This window comes from Vigna unguiculata, chromosome 4 (assembly GCF_004118075.2).
Source record: "Vigna unguiculata cultivar IT97K-499-35 chromosome 4, ASM411807v1, whole genome shotgun sequence".
NCBI lineage: Eukaryota > Viridiplantae > Streptophyta > Magnoliopsida > Fabales > Fabaceae > Vigna > Vigna unguiculata.
Window position 1 is genome coordinate 12,328,048 of NC_040282.1, and position 15,823 is coordinate 12,343,870.

The window sequence follows — 15,823 nt, forward strand, 5'->3', positions numbered from 1 at the left end:
ATAATGTAATTGTCAGTTCAGACATGATAAATGCAAGGGATAACATCAAAGTACCACATCTTCATTTATTACTGCAAGGCATTGTGACAAAAAATTTATACATTACGCCAGAACATCATATTTAAGCACATCAGTTAAGCATTCTTACTCTGTAACTATTCCACATATGCATGCTTAGCAAAAAAAAGATCAGGTATGTAATCGTTCATTACACATTGTTGAAAACTTCTTTGAAAACTACATTTGTGGTAGCAGTCAAAGGGTTATTCTCGGTGTCATGAATTAAAATCTTTAATCCTGACTTGCTTTTAACTCTGGAAGCTGCAACATATAACTGACCATGACTAAAAACTGGTGTAGGCAGATACAATCCAACACAATCTAAAGATTGACCTTGAGATTTGTTTATGGTCATAGCATAGGATAACATGATTGGGAATTGTCTTCTAATCATCTTGAATGGCCACGGTGACTGAGATGGGGACATAAACATATGCGGGATGTAAACTTCTGTTCCTTTGTTTTTCCCAGTTATAATTTTTGCACTAATTACATGCTTTGCTAGTCTGGTGACTATTAATCTGCTTCCATTACAGAGATCTTCAGATTGATCTAAATTTCTCAAAAGCATTAGTGGTGTCCCAACTTTGAGTGTTATACTATGGTTTGGTAATCCTGATGTTCCCAATGAATTTAAAAATTCTGGTGTAATACCATCATATACATCAACGTCCATGGTATCTGAAGTATCAATGTAGTCTGCACTGAGGTATTCTTTTACTTCACCTAAATTTTATGAATAACAGTTGTTAGACTTTTAAAATATGACAAATGTATGAAAAAATGATAAGTATGAGTGAAGCATCACCTGGAATAGAATATAGAACAGATTTATTGATTTCATCCACTGTTTCAATTCGATTGGCTAGAATAGCTCTTGATATCAAAAACATCTCATCATTGAATTTTTGGTGTAGTTGTGGATAAGTGCTATTGATTATAGCTTGGATAGGGTCTTTGTAGTTCTTGATTAGAAATTTTGGAGGGATTTCTATATCTACTAAGCCGTCATTAGGTTCATTCAGTGAACCATCACCAATTTTGATTATCCAGGAAGAAAACTCTTCAATTTCAGCAATAGTAGAGCTGTGTAATCCCTGCTGTAACAGTCGCATGTTTTTGGTCAAGTTCAGGATCTGGCAATGCTCCCAAAGATAAGATGAGTTGATAGTTGCATGAACAATATCAGATCTGCTTCCTCGAGGGATAACAGGAAGAATTTGTCTAAAATCCCCTTCAAATACTATTACTTAGCCACCAAAAACGAAATCTGATTTATTGTGTTCTTTCATGATATCTTTTAAAGTTTGATCCAGTGCCTCAAAACAAAATTTGTGTGCCATTGGTGCTTCATCCCAAATTATGAGGTTGGCCAATTTCATCAAATCTGATAGTTCACTACCTTTTGTAATGTTGCAGACAGAGTGTTTAAGTGTTGGAACTGGAATTTTAAATTTTGAATGAGTTGTTCTACCTCCAGGCAATAACAAAGAAGCTATACCACTTGATGCAACTGTTAGAACTATTTTTCCTTCAGAACGAAGAGCAGAAGATAATGTGTTCCACATAAATGTTTTTCTTGTTCCTCCATATCCATATAAAAAGAACATGCCCAATTTTTCATCATGCACCGCATTTATAATCTTTTGGAAAATATGTCTTTGTTCATCTGCATATCAATAATAATTTAGATAAATTGCAATGACTTGTATTGCAAAAATATTTAGAAGAAATGACTAACCTGTCATACTTGTAAAATTTGATTCAAAGATACGTAGTTCATCATCCTTGTTATAATCAAGTTCAACATACACTAATCGGTTGCCACAGTAATTTACTGCAAAATCATTAGGATAAGACATGGAGGGAAATTCCTTTAATGATCTCCTATTGTTCTGTAAAAGCTTCTCAATTTCAATCAAAGTCAAATTTTTCAACAATTCCAAATTCAGGTTGAGGCCTGCAACAAACAACTTAAGTTAACATACTTTCATATCCAAAATTGACATTAATATTTTTAAAAACTATTTCACCTGGATTTCGTGCAATAATTCTTTCATTATATAGAATTCCATCAGAAAGCATTTCCCATGTTTTCTTCCAAACCTCCTCAGGTTTGTTGATACTATTTGACATGAGCATAGTTACAAATAAACCCATTGCCTTAAGGTTTTGGGTTGAGAGTGGTGTCAGTGTCTTGTGTGGTTAGGCTCATATCTCATTGGTGTTGTTCTCCCCAGTGAAACCCCCTCTGTAAATCCTGACAAGTGGTATCAGAGCCGATGGTTAATATCGGCTCAGACGAGTGCAATATGGTCCTAGTATCGAAAGTCTTCTTGACAGTGTTGGTTAGGTAAAGCGTGTCCCGTTAAGAATAACGGCAGTACAGAAAAGGGCAGAAAATTAGTACTCGTGGTTGGGCAGCCTCCGCTAGAGGGAGAGTGTACCAATGTGGTTGAAGGGACTTACCCTTGAGGGGGAGATTGTTAGGAATCCAAGTGTGAGTCTAAGTCCCACATTGACCAGAATTGAGAAAGTAGAGCATTATATAAGAATCAAGACCCATAAACCCATTGCCTTAAGGTTTTGGGTTGAGAGTGGTGTCAGTGTCTTATGTGCTTAGGCTCAGATCTCATTGGTGTTGTTCTCCCCAGTGAAACTCCCTCTGTAAAACCTGACACCAAATCCCCATTCATTGTCTTCCTTGATAGCTTCGACATATTCTCTATCATCTGCCAAAAATCCAGAAGCTTCACATGTTTCTCTAAAGGTAGGATAAGTTATGTTTTCAACAATTCGCAGATCTATGTAGGATATTGGACCTTTAACAATTGTTAGCATCCTCCTTAGGTAGAAAAGTTCACCAGTTGCTGGAGGAACCCAAATAAGTCTTCCAATGGTATTTCCTTTTTTCCTTGGTTTCCAACACCTTTGATTCTTATTATATACATACTTAGTAACAAATTGTGGATATGTTAGTTCCCTTGCATCTGAATATTTCTTATTGCACTCCATCCAACTCGTGAACATGGACTCCCTAACTGTCGGTTTTGCCATGATTTCATCAATGTCATCATCATCCTTGAAGTACACTGGATTTCTTCCATGAATTGGAAATGAAAATATTCTCCAACATGCTTCGCATGGAGAAATATATCTGCAATCAATATATTGTTTGATTTCATCCCTTGGAATATCAGTTGAAAAACCTTGCTTCTCATTAGAAACAATGGCAACAGTAATTCTATCATAGCCCTTATTGATGTACTTAAATAAGTACTTGATTGAATTAGAACGGTTATACCATTCTACATTGACATGTGTATGATATTTGACTAATATGGTAGGATTGTAAGGAACCACAAATCGGTTGTCTAGTGCAATATCATTCTTCAGAATGCTAAGACCATTGTTTCTTCAAAGATAATGAGGAAAACCATCTTCTGAAATTGTTGTAGTATCTTCAAATTTCTTTGGATAAAATCGAGAACATGATCCATTTTTCATGCATGGAGATGATGTTTTAGAGATTCCACATGGGCCGTGAATCATATGTTCTTTTACACAGTTATACAATTCTGCATCTTCTTTGGCACATGGTATTTCAGCTGAGATTACTTTGTCAATATCCATGGCTGTCGGGTACTTGCTTGATGGATGCAAAAATAACAACAAATGAGCATGTGGCAAACCACGTTTCTGGAATTCAATACTATACATGTCTGCAATCACAGATCAGTTACATGATTAGAATAATCAATTAAATGAAATAAGTAAATAGTTAAGTATATGAAGTATACAGACATGCTATGACCCTTCCCAATATGTTCTTTGTTAAATCTGATAATAGTTGGTCAAATTTGATTATGAAAACTCTTGCAATGATATCTGGCCTATCTGAAGGAGTTAATTTTAAAGGGTTCAATATTCTAGAAATCTCTGGCCATTTTGGATTGCAAGTAAAAGTTACAAAAAGATATGGGAATCCTACATGACCACATATTGTCATCCCATCAAAATATATTGATCCATAAATCTCCTACCACCAACAAAGCTAGATGGAAGCACAAAACGTTTTCCTTTCTGTGAAGCTTCTGTGTAGCTATCATTGCTTGGTTGGCAGAGGTTACTGTATTTGTCAACCCTTAGCTTGGACTGATTGTTTCTGATGAATGATAGTCTTTCAGACTCAATCATTGTATATCCATCTACAACAAATTGTTGGAATAATCTTCTTGATCTAAGAATGGTCATTGGCTCACATTGTCGGGTTTGAATTCTGAAACAAAATCATTCCCTAATTGTTAAGCGGTTACGTTTGAGTGCCAAAGAATCACGATGACTAATATCATGCTTATATCCATCTTCACCATAGAGAAACAGCAGCGGATATTGATATCCCAAGTAGCTTGTGTGCAACTCGTTTATTCTTTGTAATTTTCCTGTTCTGCTTTCCATAATAATATCCCTAGGAGATGTAGTGTCAACATCTCCTACTGTTAATGCAGCAACCTCTAAAACGGTGGGGATGTTGTATATACGTCCATCTTTTTGCCTATCAGCAATAAGTTTCAATTTAAGATCATGACATGGCTGCTCCGCATATTTGTCCCTTGCCATACGAAAAGATTTAGCTTGCACATTGTACTTATCTAGCATGTTTGTTAGTGTTCTAACAATTTGAGCATCAATATCATTGTTGTTCCTACATTGAATTTCAGATCAATACAAACATGCAACATAATATAATAACAACTGTTAAGACAAATGAATTGTACCTCAGAGATTGAATTTTGTTGTGTATCTTGTTTTCAGTATCATAAATATATAATGGGTTAAATATGTTTTTGGTCCCTCAAATTTCAGCGAAATTTGGAATTAGTCCCTCATCAAAACTTTTGACCAATTTAGTCCTTCATCTTTCAAAATGCGTGAATTTAGTCCTTTTAACCAAATTTTGTTAAGTTTATATGACGTTTCGAGCGCATTTCATGATAGTATTTAAGTTAACATTGAAGCAAAAATGTGTCAAACAGTATAAATAATTTAAATATTATCATGAAATGCGCTTGAAATGTCAGATAAACTTAACAAAATTTGGTTAAAAGGATTAAATTCACGCATTTTGGAAGATGAAGGACTAAATTGGTCAAAAGTTTTGACGAGGGACTAAACCCAAATTTCGCTCAAACTTGAGGGACCAAAAACATATTTAACCCATATATAATTGAGCAAACTTTGGCTGTTGTCCAATTGGTGGAAGAAGACTACCAATTTTGTGGCATGATTGTCCTTGGATTCTCAAATTTGGTGGACCACCTCCATTGTTGTATTTATTGTCAATTTTTGCTCCAGGTGATGTAAATGCAAATATCATGTTGTATGTTCTAATATTCTTCTGATAAGTTCTGCTCTGTTTTGAATCTGATTGAAATAAAAGTTGACTTAGCTCATCCGAGGTTTTTTCAACATTGGCAATTCAACTTTTCCATTTGAGCAACATAGCTGAAAGTTCGGATTAATCGTATAATGAGATTTGCCAATGCGTTCTTGATACCACATATATGCATCGCAATGCTGACAAACATAGATCGGATCTCCTATATCTGCATACAATTTGGAAATTAATATAATTATTAGTTCAACTTCCCATATATCATAACAATTATGTTCATGAAAAACTATTTAGATTACTTATCTTGCATTAGCCTCCGTGCTTTGATGGTTCCTATCATGTACTTCATCAATGACTGCTTAATTAATAATGATGAAATCAGTAATAATGATGAACTGTTAATTTGATTTCCAAAATAAGTTTCTATTGTTTGACCAAGCGATTCAGACTTATCTGAATCTGATTCTAGTTCATCAACATCTTCCAATACAAATGATTGACTTGGTATATTCCCTTGACTTATGTTAGTCACATTATTCACAGTGCTTTCAAACTTGTCAAGCAAACTTTGAGGCTTCTTTCGTGAGGCTGTAACATTTCTTTGAACATTCCTGAATCTAATATCAGAAGATTGAAGTTGTGATTCCATATGCAATGTATCTTGATTAACAAAATAAGTTGTTACATCAGCTAATGGTGTACGATCTGACATTTTGTTTTCAACGCACTTCTGAATTTTGTATGTAGCTTTCATCCTCTTCTCCTACATTATCAGTTTTCTTTTTATTCTTGCACTTGAACTGCACATTCTATTTTCATCGGCCATCATTCTACATTAAATAGCACACACATGATAATTATTTCAGAAATAACAACATTTGCATAATATATAAAGGTTATATTTGAAGATGATAGAAAAACTTCTACACGAAATTTTTAGAACATTACAGATATAGTTCATAATACTGCTTTGTGAACAGATAAATGAAACAATTTCAATTAATGAATAACAATAGTATGTTGTGCTTCAACCATTTACAACATAGTTGATTTACCAAATTCTCATCTGCTTAACCATTAAAGGTTGTCTTAACATAAGCTAATCTAAAGATTTTGGCAGTTGCATGATATTGGATAGATGAATCGTGAAATTTTTACCGCCAAAATTAACACCGCTATAAAGTCATGTCAAAGGGAAGCATGATTTGGGGTTCTTAAATGCAAGTCTTTTCATCTTAATGTGTCTAATCTGCCAACTTTATACAATTACATTTCATTATATTATATATAATACTGTACATGCACATTGCTCTTACACATTGCTTGTAGCGCAGGAAACAATTATCAAATTCATTGGTTTAATGGAATATAATATCGTACCATCAACTTTAACTATTGCACGTTTTTGGCTTTATTAAATGTCGGTCTGATGATTGCTTTAATGAATTATGATATCCTACTGCTCTATAAACTTTTACATATCTTTATTAAATGCATGTCTAATCAATCCAGATAACATGTTATAAAAAAGATATGAAAATGTTAAACTGAATGCATAGGTTGGAATGTAACAAAAGTTCGAATTAATATACATGTTAAGGATCATGTATCAACGCGTATCATGGTAGTATACTTAACACAATGGATACATGTTGAATTCTGATTATAAATACATAAACGTATCGACGGTTACAATTTTTTTTATAATAGAGCTTAGTGCTTAGTATTAATATACATGTTATGATTTATGAATTGCTAAATACGATCCCTAAATATATCAATGAATTAAACATTTAAAGGTCACAACATACATAAAGTGTACAAACTTTCTTCTACGTAATCACAACCAAAACTATTTAAAATACTAAAGAAGGTTCTCCAATACAATTTATCAAAACAGGATCAACGAATGTAGCCTTTGAAGGAGCCAAAACATTTCTAACGAAACTAACATAAAGTCTTAAGCAACATTTACTACAATAATTTCCATAGCTTTCATAAATTAAATATCATTTCTCCTTCTTAATAGTCTTCATTGTCTTTGTAGCTGACAATTGGGCTAATGGCAGGTCCTCCAAAAGATCAAAATCCATGAAATTTTCTGGAATATACTCTATGTCTTCATTGTTACTGGTAGTACAAAGATCTTTTCTGGGCGTGACACATAATCCGGATCAAGATCAGCTGTCCTAGAAAGGCACATCTGCAATGAATCATATGTTTAGTCAAATTACATCTTTAAACTGTCCAGTAAAATTAAGACACTAAATGTATCTACTTATATACTTACTAATGAACTATCAGTATCAGCAGATAAGTCGCATGCTGCATTATCACCACATTCAGCAAGTTCCATTGCCTGAAAATTTAACATTCAAAATTATAAATTTTGATCACACCACAAAGCAGACCGACTTTAAAATACTTACTAAAGAACTCCCAGTATGAGTATGGACATCAGACTCACTGGCACTCATACGTTTCCCAACCTCAATTGCCTGCATTACTCAATATACATTAAAACATACAATACATCAAAATGGGTATTAATAAAATCAACCAATTTAATAAGTACTCACTATGGACTTGTCCTTATGAAGCTCTAATTCATCAGAACAATTTTCCTTAGCTTCAACAATTTCCATTACCTACAAAATTTGATTTGTTTAGTTCCATCTCAAAATACATGACATAATCAATACACAACAATTAAAATTACGACCTGAGTTTGTCCAAGAAGACTACTAATGTGACCTATAATTTCATGATCAGTTGAAACTCTCATTACTGAAGCAGGTCGGTTATTTCCTTGTGGCTTGACCTTGAAAGCCAAAGACAACCCAAAAGAACGTCTAGATCCTCTGGAAAACATTTAGGATCCTCCTCACCATCCTAATATATTTTGAAAAACAAAGATGAAATGAAATGAGTATTATTATGCCACTATTATATTACTAATGGAAAAGTAAACATGTACAACCTTGATCATTTTCTTTCGCAAATCACCAGTAGAAAGACCAATTAAATTGATGCAGTCTTGGTCCCAATGCATGAAGTTAACAACCTTTTTTCCATCGGTCACTTGAATTTCAAGCTTGTACCTGAAAACATATATTGAATCATAAATAAGATTATAACATACGTAATCTACTAAGCATTCATTACTAATTAGTAAGATAATTTGACTACACAGCTATTACTAACCTCATTTTTGGATACTCATTATAACCATCACAATTCAAACACTTAAAAGAACCAACTTCATATGTTCTTTTTGCGCATAAGTTACAAACCAAGTAACTCCATCCATCATTTCCTAAGTTAAATTTAAGTGTATGTGCAATAGTAACACATGAAATCTCCTACAAAAATAAAAGAAGGGTTAATAATAACAAAAATCAATTATAAAAGTATACAAAATCAAAACTACCTCTATCACAGTCAGGATCTCTAAAACACTCTTAACAACAGTTTTATACATAAACCTATCAACATGACTAATCTGGGAAGATCCACTATATTGGCTTCCCTCCTCAAAAATTTCATGAGCAGTAGTTCTACACAATAAACATTAGTTAGTACTTATCAAATACAAAGAGTTATAGAATAACATAGTCGTAATATAAAACTATTACTTTGAAAATTCCTTCCTAAATTCAATCAGTTCAGATATATCATCTCCCATAATCAACTTCGATCCATTCCAACAATTAGACAATGACACCGGCCATGGACCTATATACAAAATAATTGAAATAAATTTCCAAATAACGTAGACTAATAAATATAACAAACATTTCGAAATACAATGAAACCTGAGGCAGCCTTTATCTTTGCCTGAGTAAGAATAATAGCCGGATAAGGTGTTTCATGACTTTCCCTCCAATAACTAACCAACCGCATACAATATGAATCCCAAAGAGTGCAACAGATTGACGCACCACTGCAATATAGAAAAAAAACAAATTCAAAATAGCATTAAAATGAAATAATAAACTTAATCTGTGACAAATAATAACATTACAATCAATTGTACCTCAAGTCCTTTAGGTCAAACACAACATTTTTGGAACTTGGTTTCTCCTCCACATTATCCACCACACCAATGACATCTAAAATGGAAAAACAAAACAGTAAGTAAACACAACAAAAAAATAGCAAATAGATATGAATCAAGGACAAAAAACTTACCAACCAACAAATCTGCAGAATAGTTTCCATCAATGATATCCTTTATGCTCTTGAACTTCCAAACTTTTGCAGGAATACTGTCAATTGGTTGTCGTCATACAGACGTTGCTCCAATAAATAATAGCTTAAAGGGGTGGTCGCAAACTCTATATTGAGCTCTGTTGTTAAGAATTTTGAAGTTATGCATTATATAACTTTCTCCCTCCTTTAGCTTGTCTTCCCACGTAGCAATGTCTTCCTTCTTAATCATAGCAGGGATAACATCACCCTGACCAGCAAAATCATCCATAAACATCAAATATATACACATAGACAATACACTGATACAATGACAATACAATCATACATTACCTTTTGATCTGTTAGAATCATCTTCATATTTCGTTTGGAATCCCATGACTCAACAAACCACAGATCCACAATTCGGACAACAAGTTTCAAAGTCTCTCTTTTTCCATCAATATCCTTGATCATATCAAATTTCCTTGCCATCTAATACATAAAAATAAAATAGGTCAACTACTTTACAGGAAAAAAAACTATACAACTTCAAAATAACAAAACAGATGAACAAAAAAGAAGAACGGCTTCAAATAAAATTTGTGCACCGAGTAAGAAGAAGAACAAAAAAAAGAACAACAACAACAACAAAAAAATTATAAAAAAACGATAAAAAAATAACTACAACGAAAACGACTTCTGCAAACCTTCAAAAACAAAAATCACAAAAAAATAAAAAACACAAACAAAAAAATTTTAAACTTAAACAATTGTTGGTACGAAGAAGAAGAAAGATGAAGAAGAACAAAGAACATGCAATGAACTCGAAGAAGAAGAAAAAAGAAAGCAAAAATCTGTTTGAACAAAGCTAACGTAAGAACAAAAAAATAAAAAATAAAAAGGAAGAAGGAAGCTTACGTTGGTATGAAGATGTAAATGGCTTCTGCAAACCTTCAACAACAAAAATAAATAAAAAATAAAAAATAAACAGCAGAAGAAGAAGAAGAAGAAGAAAGCAAAAGAAAGCATAAGAAGAAGAAGAAGAAGAAACAACCATCAACCAACAAAAAAAAACAGCCAAAAAAAAAATTAAAACTTACATTGGTATGAAGAACAAAACAGCTTCTACAAACCTTCAACAACAATAATCACAAAGCAATAAAAAATAAACAGCAGAAGAAGAAGAAAGCAGAAGAAAGCAAAAGAAGAAGAAGAAGAAGAAGAAACAACCATCAACCAACAAAAATAAACAACCAAAAAAACAAATTAAACTTACGTGGCTATGGAGAAGAAGAAAGAAGATGCAATGAAGTGTCGAAGAAGAACAAAAAAGAAACGCAATATGTTTTTGAACAAAGCTAACATGGAAGAAGAAAAATTGAAATGCCTCCGCCAAATGCAATGCCTTGAAGAAGAAGCTTTCGTATGTCAGCAACCATCAATCAACAATTAATGCTTTCAGCGAAAAAAAAAAATAACCCAGAAGACGAAAATACCCTCTATTTGAGACACGTGTCAGTAAGTTAAGATGTCCAATTCAGTAATTTACCTATACTAAGAATTTTTTAGATATATAGTAGATTAGACTATCAATTAGTTTAATATGATAAAATTATTAATGTTATTATCATTGTTTTCTAAAATAATTTAAATAAATTACTAGATAATTTTATTTTTGTTTATCAAATTATTGAAAAAATAACTAAAAAGTATTTTTTTGGAATTTTAAAATTTTTTAAAAATTATTATAAACAATTTTTACTGTTTTAAACTTCTCAATAAATATAAAATGATAACTTTGCGAAATTTTTAGTTATCAAAATATAATAAAAAAGATGTGTAAACTCTAACGTTCTTCAATTGTTAGTAAAAAATGTTTTCTTTAAGAAAAAATACCCGCATTTTATATATTTGTGATGTAATTCTAACGGCTATTTTAATTCGTAAAAATATTATTCATAGCAGTCTTTAAACGTTAAAAGTAACCTTTATAAATATCATACTTTTATAGTATATATATATATATATATATATATATATATATATATATATATATATATATATATATATATATATATATATATATTATCTCCAATAATATTTTTTTGTATTATTCATTTAAATTATTAATAGTCTGGTCAACGAAACCAAACAACTGTATTATTTGGCAGACCTACACACCACACCACCTATAGACAACACAACAACCCAACTAAAAGTATTATTAACTTAATATAGCAACACTGCCAAATTGAAAAAAACTAATCACAAAGAAGCAGTTCTCTTCGATGTGGGACTGCTTGCAGGGAAGAGAAAACTCGATTTACAGCAAATGTTCTGTTTGTGTTTACATTGATGAACATCAAAATTTATTCCAACCACTTTAACTTCTGGGATATCAAAGAAGAGTTCAACTTCTATGCACTTTCATCATAAACCAGTTTTACACAAACATCAAGTAAAATATTATCATATTATCATTTATTAATGAACAAAAAGAGGAGATAAGATGACAAAATTTTATTGAACATTGGTGTACAATTGTTTTACATTAGCATAGTGAGTATAAATTAAACACATAAGACAGTTTGGTTCATCAGATTGCAAGCATACTCAATGTTTTCCATTTACTTCGATTGCAGGACTTGTCTTCCTACTTCTCTCCCTAAAGCTTCTGCATGAGGACAAGCTCGGAATGCACCACTGTAAAGACTTAACTGATTTCTCTCTAATGGAAGCACGATCCTCACTCATGATTCTTTCACTACTACAAGTAGAGTTAGCCCCTGAGATAAAAGGAGTGCAATTTGCAGATTTAGCCATGACATGTTGTGTGGTTGGTTTCATTGCTTTGTGTCCATGGCCATCATCAACTTGCTCATCTTTCACACTTTCACGAAAAAGTTCCAAGAGTTTCTTTTTCTTCTCTGGGGATGGTTCAACAACAGAAATTGAACCATGAATTCTACTCCTAGAAGGGGTCCCAAAAGTGTGGTGAACTGGTGTGGTCCCTCTAGATGGTGTGAAGTCTGCATAAAATGAAGTAGACAATAGAGCTGAAGGTGGTTGGAAAGAGTAATGAAAATCAAGTGAAAGAGAAACTGCAAAGAAAATGGTAAAACAACATATCCAAAATTTGTCTTGTCCATGAAGAAATGAATTTTAAACCTAACTAAATTTGTAAAGTGAGGTTTGCATCGACTTATATATTATAAATTGTCCTTATCTCTAAATGACGTGGAATCTCTAATAATGACCAATGAGTTCTTCATTCATCAACTTGCATTACAAAAAGGCTGATTATGATATAATACAATGTCCATGACAAACTAAATGTCATGTTATAAATCATGACAGTGTGATGTTCACCAGCATATAATATGATGACATTAATTTTGATGCACTTTTATCAACCATGTATGACTTTTATAGGAGTTATTAAACACCTAATATATAACAGTTAGATATGAAATTGTTTTCACAAGTGTATACACTATTATTTTTCTCTACTCATCATTGATATCATAATTACACATAACAAAATGACCAAGTAAACTAATTCAGCCAGAAAAGAGCACCAAAGGAAAGAGAGTTGCAGGGAATCCTTACCACCATTGACACTATAGAAATCATCTTCACAGTCTGAGTCTAACCAGGGCTTGGAATCAAAATATGCTTCCTCTTTGCTGCCTATTCAGGAAAATAATGGCTTGTGAATGGCAAACATGGATATGAAACCTATGAGAAAGTATTTCAACAAATGAAATAACACCAAGAAACAAACTCATATTCCCCCAAACACCTCATTGATTTATAATTCATAAGGATAAAGTAATGAGTCCAGATTCTCTACTGGATTTTTTGTGTAGTCCTAAAAATACACTGATGTTGGTATATTAAATTTCTTTCTAATATATTTTAAAATATCAGAATCAGTGTCCATCAAGATATTTTAAAGTCACGGCATGGGAACAATACAGAAAAACCTAACAGAGAATCCAAATTTATCACATAATCTAGGACTTCAGTCACAATACACAGAGAAGCTAACATTGTATGATCGAGCAAACTTGGTTACCAAGAATCGTTTATGAGAAAACATGTCAGCAACAATCAGGAACATAGATCCAGATCAACAGAAAGCAGAAGAGTGTATAGTTTATCAGAAAAGACAGATAAACAATTCTTGGACACCCAATACTTTAGTGTTCATCTCTTTCCACCGTAAGAAAAATAGTTGCTGTTACCAAAAGTCTGAAAGATTCAAAGACAGTGACCACTGTCACTTGTAATAAGCATCAACCACAAAACAATAACCCGTACAACTAAAAGTATCTATGTATGAAATTAAATCAACAAGTAGCAACAAAAGCATGTGTTAAATTCAACCAGCAGTGTTCCTGAAATAAGCATGGTGCATGAAATTCCAAAACCTGTTTACAAATACACAATAATTCTTGTTTGCAAATAATGTTTTGTAATGTAAGCCTAATCCTAACCCCAGATTGAATCTGGCAAGATAAAGTATTGTTTAGCAAAAAGAGAAATCATGTTCAATCGGTAAACTAACAGAAAATTCATGTACACCAAAAATATTGGTCACATTTCTCATGCAGTATAGACATTGAAGGAGAAGAAAGAATACTATCCAAGGATGTCTCAATCAAAACAAACAAGAAAACAATGATGATTTATCCCAATTACATTAAGGTGTAAGAACGGCTCATCAAATAAATCAGAAATTTTCTATATTTATCATAACATATAAACAATAATGTATACACATTGAATATACACTATTTCTGGAACATGAAAAAAAAAAAAAAAAAACTTCAAACTTTTTTAATTGGAAATCTCCAGTCATATTCATATATATACAATACAAATCATGAAACCAGTGAGAGACATCACAGCATAATTACAATCGACAAAGATGGATGGGGCCATTTATAACACGTGTCTTCCTCCAATTGGAGGATGCAACCGACTAAAGAGGATCCAATAATTTTCCCCTTGGGTATCATAACCAAATCATAGCTAAGTACAACAACAGAAATTAAATTAAATTTATAAATCAATTGGACCAAAAATCACAAACAAAGATGCAAAACAGATCACCAGAAACGAAAGGGCAGAAGAATGAAAGAGAACCCTGCTTCAATAAAAGCAAGCATCAACAACACTAAAAAAGATCAGATAACTTTGTCAAAAGAAATGTAAAAGGAGAAAAAAAAAACTTTTTTTTTCAAACATATACCAAGAGATTAATAATCGTAGGATCACACATTCAACGAAATACCCAGGAACATTCACATATTAATAGTAAGAGAGGTCACGAGAAAGTTGAGAATAGTCTTCATCTGCAATTTTGACCACAACATCAAGGTTTTTACAATCACTGTAGCCACAATGGTGTCACCTTTACGGGCAATCCCCCCAAACATCAAGAATAACGGATTTAAAATTTTGGACACAAAACAGAGAAAAACAACCTATAAACACATTCAGAAGAAACAAAAAAAAAAAGGAGCTTACCATAGTCCGTGAAGGTGGTCGTTGACCGAGCAGTTGACCACTTAAAATCCCCATTTTGGGGCTGTCCCTTAATGGGTGATGGAGGAATCACAAGCTTCTCAGATTTGGAACCCAACGAGAGTTTGAGGTTCATGTCTGCGTTAGCCTTTCTGGGGAGCGAAGAACACGAACCCATCACTGAAAAGACGAAAACTTTATGATCATCACGGTCCCTAGGTGACACGAAACCAGAGTTAATGCTCTGCACTTGCTTGAAAGATAGAAAGAGAAGAAGTATGTGCAAAGGGTGTGGAAATGCGTGGGTTTTTGGTGTTATACTTAAAGGGTAGGGAAAAGTTGTGTGCAGTGAGAAAAATGGAAGTTAAAGAGGATTGGCCTTGAAAGTGAAGTTATGTGAACAACATTTTGTTGTGTTATGTGATGCTATCAAGAGTGTTATGGCAATGGATGTGGATTTTGAGGGATGGGTCCCATGGGAAAATGAACAATTGATTTCATCTTCTCAGAGTGAACAATTTTTTAGGTTTTTATCTTATAAAGATTAGCAGTTACTTTTCCTTTTACTAAATAGTTTTAATATTTTTTCCACCATCAAGAGTTATGAATAGGAGAAACCGTCAAGACAACAAAAACAAAATTAAG

The 15,823-nt window shown here is 32.7% G+C and overlaps 2 protein-coding genes and 1 pseudogene across 2 annotated transcripts; all 3 read right to left on the reverse strand.

Moving 5' to 3' along the window:
* Window positions 1–208: 208 nt before the first annotated feature.
* Window positions 209–6,167, reverse strand: LOC114180505 (annotated as a pseudogene).
* Window positions 6,168–7,568: 1,401 nt separating this feature from the next.
* Window positions 7,569–10,138, reverse strand: LOC114180506. Its single transcript, XM_028066819.1, has 13 exons — window positions 9,998–10,138; window positions 9,842–9,914; window positions 9,492–9,567; window positions 9,271–9,398; window positions 9,091–9,190; window positions 8,886–9,012; window positions 8,660–8,817; window positions 8,436–8,556; window positions 8,178–8,276; window positions 8,035–8,103; window positions 7,885–7,953; window positions 7,746–7,814; window positions 7,569–7,658 (listed from the first exon to the last, which is right to left on the reverse strand). Exons 1-13 carry the CDS (start codon window positions 10,136–10,138, stop codon window positions 7,569–7,571), a joined length of 1,320 nt encoding a protein of 439 aa, XP_027922620.1.
* Window positions 10,139–12,145: 2,007 nt separating this feature from the next.
* Window positions 12,146–15,584, reverse strand: LOC114182313 (uncharacterized protein At3g27210-like). Its single transcript, XM_028069163.1, has 3 exons — window positions 15,182–15,584; window positions 13,256–13,336; window positions 12,146–12,675 (listed from the first exon to the last, which is right to left on the reverse strand). The coding sequence occupies exons 1-3, from the start codon at window positions 15,354–15,356 to the stop codon at window positions 12,260–12,262; spliced, it is 672 nt and encodes a 223-aa protein (XP_027924964.1). The 5' UTR covers window positions 15,357–15,584; the 3' UTR covers window positions 12,146–12,259.
* Window positions 15,585–15,823: the final 239 nt, after the last annotated feature.

What these genes read in the sequence shown, in the direction of transcription:
- LOC114182313 (XM_028069163.1), bottom strand. Translation starts at nt 15,356, where the DNA reads ATGGGTTCGTGTTCTTCGCTCCCCAGAAAGGCTAACGCAGACATGAAC. An exon ending in GACCACCTTCACGGACTATG is followed by an intron (nt 13,337 to 15,181) that starts GTAAGCTCCTTT and finishes TTTCCTGAATAG; the next exon opens with GCAGCAAAGAGGAAGCATAT. An exon ending in TTTCTATAGTGTCAATGGTG is followed by an intron (nt 12,676 to 13,255) that starts GTAAGGATTCCC and finishes CATTTTATGCAG; the next exon opens with ACTTCACACCATCTAGAGGG.
- LOC114180506 (XM_028066819.1), bottom strand. Translation starts at nt 10,138, where the DNA reads ATGGCAAGGAAATTTGATATGATCAAGGATATTGATGGAAAAAGAGAG. An exon ending in GTCTTCTTGGACAAACTCAG is followed by an intron (nt 8,104 to 8,177) that starts GTCGTAATTTTA and finishes CAAATTTTGTAG; the next exon opens with GTAATGGAAATTGTTGAAGC. An exon ending in TTCATAAGGACAAGTCCATA is followed by an intron (nt 7,954 to 8,034) that starts GTGAGTACTTAT and finishes TGAGTAATGCAG; the next exon opens with GCAATTGAGGTTGGGAAACG.